Below are 6,871 nucleotides of genomic sequence, written 5' to 3'. Positions count from 1 at the left end.
AGTTGCAAGAGGGGGGGAGGAGTCAGTCCCAGAGGGTTAAAAGGCCCTCCTCCTTATCAACTGAGAGGCAACTACAGGTCAATCAGGTTCAGCTGAGAAAGGGTTACCAAGGTAGCAAATTAGAATCAGCTGAGGGGAGCTACCTGAGGGTAATTAGGATCAGCTGATTCCAACTTGGAGCTGCCTGAGACCTTTTTTAAACCCCTTCCTGGGAGGAAGGAAGGGGGGCGGGGAAGCAGAGAGAGAAGGAGCCTGGCTGCCAGGAGTGTTGAAGCAGCAAGCCTCCCCAGGAGGAGCGGCAGGACGCTCTCCCACAAGGCAGGGTAAAAATACTTTAACTAAGACTGGTGGGAAGACAGGGAACAGACTTCCCCTGAGTCCTAAGGGGGACTGCATTACCCAAGCTGGTCTCACCAGAGCTAAAAACAGCAGAGGCTGGGGAGACTGAGACGGGACTTTGCAACAATATGGAGTGCAATGTCACACACCACTCCCCCGCCACCTCCACCCCCGTTGGATGCATTCATTTTTAAATCGACCTAACACAGCTAAATTCAACCTAACCCTGTAGTGTAGACCAGGCCTTAGCCTTCCCTGATTGCCCATGAAAAATTTGCCCAGCAACTTTCAAGACAATCCGAATACACATTTAGGGTAGTTAGAACAGTTGGTCTTTAAACAGAAAATAATGCTTCCATCGAGCTAGCTACTGCCTCTCGCGGAGGTGGCTGACCTACGCTGATGAAGAACCTTTCCCATTGCTGTACTGGGTTCTACACTGACGCACTATGGCAGGGCAGTCGCAGTGTCTCAAGTGTAGTCAGTGACACCTCCTGTCCCTCCATTTCCTTACTGCGCTGAATCCCACCAGCCTGTGCTCACCAGTCCCGGCTTTCCTACGACTCTCCCATTATCTCTGGGGTTCTCTCTGTGATTAAGAAGCAGATCCAGGGTGACTTCCCCTCTGCTGGAGTCTTTACTTCCTGGAACACGGAGTTACTGTCTCTGACGGCTGGGTGTGTTCCCAGCAGAGATGGGGATAGTTAAATCCCTCATACGCAGAGTGTCCTGCACCTTGGAAGCTTCCCCAAGCGTTTTACTGCTTTACAATGTGCTGGGTTAAAACCGAGAAACGCCCCATGATTTTTCCTGATCTCCTTTGTTTTCTGTCCCCTGTGCAGGATTCCCCGTTTCCAAACCTGACATGATCTCGCAGCTGGAACGAGGGGAGGAGCCGTGGGTCCTGGATCTCCAGGGCTCTGAGGAAGGAGAGATCCAGAGAGCTGTCTGTGCAGGTGAGGAATCATTAAACCAATTAAAAAACGCTCCGTGGCTGAAAGAAATACCTGGGACTCCCTAAAGAGGCCTTGGGAGCTCTCTGAGTTCAGGAGTATCCCCAGGAGGCCTTGTATCCTATGGGCAGCTGTCGCTCACGGCTTCCTACCCATCCTCACTGACACCTGGCAGCAGCTTCCTCCCTGATGGGATGTGGAGGCAGAATTGTTCCCCTCCTCTGCCCCCTAAGGAGAAGAGTTTTGGAGAATTCAGCTACTAGACTTTTTCTGTCTCTCCAGCTCTAATTTTGGTTTGATTTCCCCTTTTCTACCCCTTGTTTCTGAGGTTTCTCTCTCTGTCCTAGCAGGTGCTGGGATGGTGAGTGAGAACAAGGAGCAGAATCCTCAGCAGGAAGATGCTGAGCAAGTGGAAGCACATGGGGGATTATCACAAGGATCCCAAGGGAATGTGTCCAGGCATCATGTGCAGGGAAAAGCCTGTGAGAGTCAGCACAGGCCAGAGAGGCAGCAGGGAATCCAGCCCAGGGAGAAAGTGGGCAAATCCATTAATTGTCAGGAGACTCACTGTAGCTCCAAGGAAATCACAGCCCAGCAGAGAATACCCACAGGAGAGAGAAAAAACACATGCACTGAGTGTGGGAAACACTTCACTCTGATCTCCACCCTCGTTAGACATCAGCAGATCCACACGGGAGAGCGCCCCTACAAATGCTGTGAGTGCGGGAAACAGTTCAGTGAGAAATCAAACCTTATCACACATCAGACAAGCCACACGAGAGAGACCCTAGGAGTGCTACAAGTGTGGGAAAAGCTTCACTCAGAACTCATCCCTTACTAGACATCAGAGGATCCACTCAGGAGAGAGCCCATATGAATGCCGTGAGTGTGGGGAAAAGTTCACTCTGAGCTCATTCCTTATTAATCATCAGAGAATGCACACAGGAGAGCGCCCCTATACATGCTGTGAGTGTGGGCAAACGTTCGCTCAGAGCTCAAGTCTCATCAGTCATCAGAGGATCCACACACGAGAGCAGCCTGTGAATGCAGGAAAAGTTTCAGCTCACACCTTAATAGACATCAGCGATTTCACAGGATAGAGACACACCATAAACACTTTGTGCAGGATGGAGAAAAGATTGTTTTAAAGCCATTTGCTAATTCCCATATAGTGACTATGTAGGGCTGTTTGCACCATTTGCGTCACCCTGTTCTCTCCGCTCCCCCAGGTGAGTTGCCCGTTTTCCTTTGGAGGTCGCCCTTCTCTGGGGTGAATCTCGTGGTCCTTTCTACGAACTCCCTTCTCCTGCAAGTCATGATGGGAGTGTGTCTCTCCTGCCAGGAGTGTCCATCAGCCCCAGGGGTGGGAAATAGGGGTGACCTCAAGTAGCTAAACTGAGTGAAAATCGACCTGGGCTTTGTCTCCTCTAGCATTTTCCAGCCTGCTGGAGGTAGCTATCCTAATGTAAACACCCCGCTAGATGTGCCGTGCTGACATAGCCCAGCACAGGGGTGGGGTTACCTAGCACCTTCCCCTTTGACCTGTCCTAGTCAACACCAATTTTCGTACTCAAGACAAGCCCCGAGCGGCACATTTATACTGTCACTGCACTAGCAGAGCGATTGTTAGAGTCACCACGTTCCCCCTTTGGTGACAGATTGTCTCATTCCCAGTTGTTCTCACTCTGGTCCAGGTTGGGCTGGGGGGCAGGTTGTTTTCTTTTTACCATTTCCCTTATTGAAAATCTATTTCAATATAAGGAAGAGGAGGAGCAGGATTGGGACAAATGTATCATTTCGGCCTCTACGACACTGGAAGGAAATGGGGTGAGTCGGCGGGATTACCTCCTTCCCCATCACCGTCACTAGCTCCACTCACTCCAGCAGCGCTGGCGTCTGTCTGAGCCACAGTGGAGTTTATCCACCTCTGTTCTACCCCTCCACCTTCCACAGAGTCTCTGCACTTCGTAGCACATTGATCCTAAATCCGACTCGTTAGGGCTGGAGATGAAGGTGTCCCAGACCTGGATGGGGAATTTCCATGGATCCCAAACACTGTGATCATTCCAAGTTTAAACAGTCCCAGTTTCTGTCTATTGACAAAGCCACTTTTGGACTTTTCCCTGTTGAGCTGGGATTGTTTGCAGATGAGAAGGTCGGCAGTTTTTCCCTATTACGATGAAGCTTTTTTTTTTAAAAAAAAAAAACACGACTCCATAGTAATGAAGTGCTGTTGAGTGAAGCCGGTTTGAATGGATCAGAGAAGAAGGCGACAGGGGAATCTGCTCTCCTGACTTTTGAGTCATCAGATGTAACGTGCTCTGCAATTTCATTTTATATGAAAGAGAAAGTGACTTATACCGCTCTTTGTTATGGGATTTCTCTCTCTCCTGGAGGCCATTTGGTCACATAACTGAATATTAGTTTTGTTCTCCAGGATGTAGCTCAGCTTTGGGAGAAATGGGGACTTTGGGAGAAATGACTGTTTGCTAAAATAGTGCTTTCTTATTTTACTTTTGTCTTTCCCGCACTGCTGCATGATGACATGGAAGAATCATAGACTCAGAGAATCTCAGGGTTGGAAGGGACCTCAGGAGGTATCTAGTCCAACCCCCTGTTCAAAGCAGGACCAATCCCTTGAAGCTCTAGTGCAGTTCACTCCAAGCCAGCGGCGTGCTACCAAGAAAACAGGAGTGGTTTAGGTCTCCGCTCTGAAATGGTGAACAACAGCATGCCCCAGATTGTGCAACTAACTGAAGAAACTGGGTGCGTGTGGCCTATGACTTGGGAAACGCTCTCCCTGCCTGTGTTGCTGTGGAGAAAACAGAAGTGGCATTTTTGGTGAACTTGCCCTTGGTAGATGCTGCAAATGTGCATTGAAATGAAGTCAGTGTTGTATGTGGGAGAGCTGCAGAGTATCTATTTTAGTAAGTTCCCCTCCTTTGGTGACTTACGGGGATTCTGATGCAGGAGTTTTTCTAGCCCCTAATTGAGACCTGTGCCACCAGATTAAAGAAAGAAATTGGGTGTGTCTGGGGAAGTTATTCCTCACTAATAGTGGTCAGATTTGGGGTGGTTTTGTAAAGGATTCTATTCCAGAGGAGTGTAAATGTACCCTGACGAGGGCAAGGATTTGGCAAGAACTCAGTTTGATATAGCAGTCACCCAGTAGTTGATTTTCACCCGAGAGGAAGCCGTGTGGAACGATGGTCCAGGTAAAACTGTTTGTTTGTTCCTAACACTGTTCCCTAATTCAGTGGCATTGATTTAGTTGGGGTTTGGTCCTGCTTTGAGCAGGGTGTTGGACTAGGTATCTCCTGAGGTCCCTTCCAACCCTGATATTCTATGATTCTATGTGTCAGGCTCCAATTTCAGACTGCTGGATAGACAAAAGTTGAGTCCTGATTCTATGCGGTGGTCACTTAGTTTTGTTCTTGTGTCTGATTCAGCTGTACCACTTCGCATGCACCTCCTGAGACTCTGAAAGATTGGAAGGTGTGAATATAGCGCTGACGTCCTTTGTCTCATGATGCAAACCTTCCCGCGTAGCATCCACCAACCCCTACATCAGCAAGACCAGAGAGAAATCAACTCACAGATGTGGAAAGCTACTATGCTGGTGTAGACACAGTGCTCACTTGGTGGAAATGGTGCTTAAAATGAAACAAACCTGTATGATAAGATTTCATAATCTTTGACTATGTTCTTTTTACCAGTGAGAATGACGTTAATTATTGGTTAACGCCTAATTTATTGATAACCTGAATTATATTGAAACACTGACTTACGTTGGTTTGTTTTTTTGTTAGCCACGACTAACCTGAAAAGGTTTATTTGATGTAAAAACCCTTTTGGACTAAGGCACCCTGAAGTACAATATCCCTCCAAGGCTGAGGCGGGGGAATGTAAGAGAGAAATAGTGTATAGGAGAACACAGACCAAGACGTCAGTTATTTCTATTTCAATTGGAATTTGTTTTGACAAGCTCTAAAGAAAAATGACTTAAGGAGACAAGTTGTGTAACCTTTTACCCAATTAGGCTGTATGGGTCACTGAGTTCCCCGCATCTCTGCAAAGCGAAGAGGTATAACGTCTGTCAGGAGATGGCCACAGGTCTCTGTATGAATGGTAATGGATGCATGCGGCAAGAGGTCATTTGTTGGGGAGGAGGGAGTTGGCTACCCATTATTTTTATGGGAGCTGAGCCTCCGTTTCTTTTTTTAAGGAAGCCCATTGTCATAGTTCAGCCTTTTAACCCTCAAGCCAGGCTACGGAAACCGCCCCAAAACTGTCCTTAGATTTCATTCATTTTTGAGATCTTTGGGATTCAGCCCTCCACAGTGCATGTGGCTCACAGCAACCAATATTTTAACAAAACTGGTGTGTTTAAGGGGACTTTTCCAAACTGACGATAGCCTGAAGTCAGCCTCACTTGAAATGGACCAGGCCACATTGTTTGAACCCAATGCGTAATTCACACCTGATTTGCCTGGAGACTTCAGGGGAGTGACTGCAACGTGGGGTGATCTGGAATTGTCAACCATGAAGACCAAGGTAAAGGTGGAAGCCCTTTTGCACCAGAAAGACGGACGTTCCAGGACTCCCTCTGGGGAAGGAAGTTGTAACATCAACACCAGGCCGTGCCAGCCTTGACCTGTCTCCTTGTACCTGAGAGAGCTTGCGAAGGTGGAGTACTGAGCCGGCGACCCCATCGCCTGGCTCCTTGACTGCAGCTCTACCTCCTACTCCACGGGAGTCCAAAGAGCTGCAGCGTTGGAATCATTTGTCAGTTTCAATATCTAATTGTTACTTGTTCTCGTTTTTGTCAACTGGGAGCCATTCCAGCCTTCCTGGTCTACTCCGGTGGGACAGTGGGGCTCAGTGCGTGCACGTGTGTTTGAAACCTGTCACATCCATGCAGGGAAGGAGCTAAAAGGAATAATGCCCAAACCTAAATAAGCCCTACAAAATGGTTGAACATGTGCTCCTCGTTCTGTGAAAGTGGTCAAAGAACCTGAACTGTTAGATCCATACCATTAAAATTCTGTGTATTAAGGTCTGTGTCTGTATTAAGGTTTTTATCTCTGGAAGCCACCGGGAGAAGGTTAGCCACCTACGGGTGAGATCTAAGGTGGAAGCTCTGAAGCTGTGGCTTAAAGGTGAACAATAATTTGGTGTTAGAATTGAAATATTCAAGTGGTTGAGTGTGGATCACATGGCCTGGGTGAAGTTCTGTGACTGGGAATAATACCTAAATGGACAGCTGCCTCCTCGGTTCCTCTTTCAAGATTTAACAAAGGTTCGTTTTCTGCTGTATTGTTCTGATAATCTGGCTAAAGTGATGATTTGATTCCAAAGCAAGATCGTTGTTTACTGACTGATTTTCTGATCTGACCTGAATGCGATCATTGTATTGTGTACTCGAGAGCTAGCTGGGTGGTGTTACTAATAGTTTAGGTTTAGTGAGGTGTGGTCGTCATTTTATTTGTGTCTTCATTTTAATTAAATGTATAAAAGGGATATTGAGTCATGTCTTTCAATAAGCTACATGGGCCAGAATCATGAAGTATCTGGGTGGA

General features: G+C 47.5%; 1 protein-coding gene across 1 annotated transcript; it reads left to right on the top strand.

Annotated features, from left to right (window-relative positions):
* The first annotated feature begins 271 nt into the window (after window positions 1–271).
* LOC123356686 (zinc finger protein 2-like) lies at window positions 272–2,363 on the top strand. The gene is made up of 3 exons (XM_045000092.1): window positions 272–323; window positions 1,182–1,295; window positions 1,643–2,363. The coding sequence occupies exons 2-3, from the start codon at window positions 1,205–1,207 to the stop codon at window positions 2,131–2,133; spliced, it is 582 nt and encodes a 193-aa protein (XP_044856027.1). The 5' UTR covers window positions 272–323; window positions 1,182–1,204; the 3' UTR covers window positions 2,134–2,363.
* Window positions 2,364–6,871: the final 4,508 nt, after the last annotated feature.

The sequence above is a fragment of the Mauremys mutica genome, chromosome 26 (assembly GCF_020497125.1).
Source record: "Mauremys mutica isolate MM-2020 ecotype Southern chromosome 26, ASM2049712v1, whole genome shotgun sequence".
NCBI lineage: Eukaryota > Metazoa > Chordata > Testudines > Geoemydidae > Mauremys > Mauremys mutica.
Note: the sequence above shows the minus strand (reverse complement) of the source record. Positions and strands in the feature narration are given on the sequence as shown.

Excerpts from the sequence above, each read along its gene's own strand:
- LOC123356686 (XM_045000092.1), top strand. The coding sequence starts at position 1,205 with ATGATCTCGCAGCTGGAACGAGGGGAGGAGCCGTGGGTCCTGGATCTC. Across the intron at positions 1,296-1,642 it reads CCAGAGAGCTGTCTGTGCAG|GTGCTGGGATGGTGAGTGAG; the intron begins GTGAGGAATCAT and ends CTGTCCTAGCAG.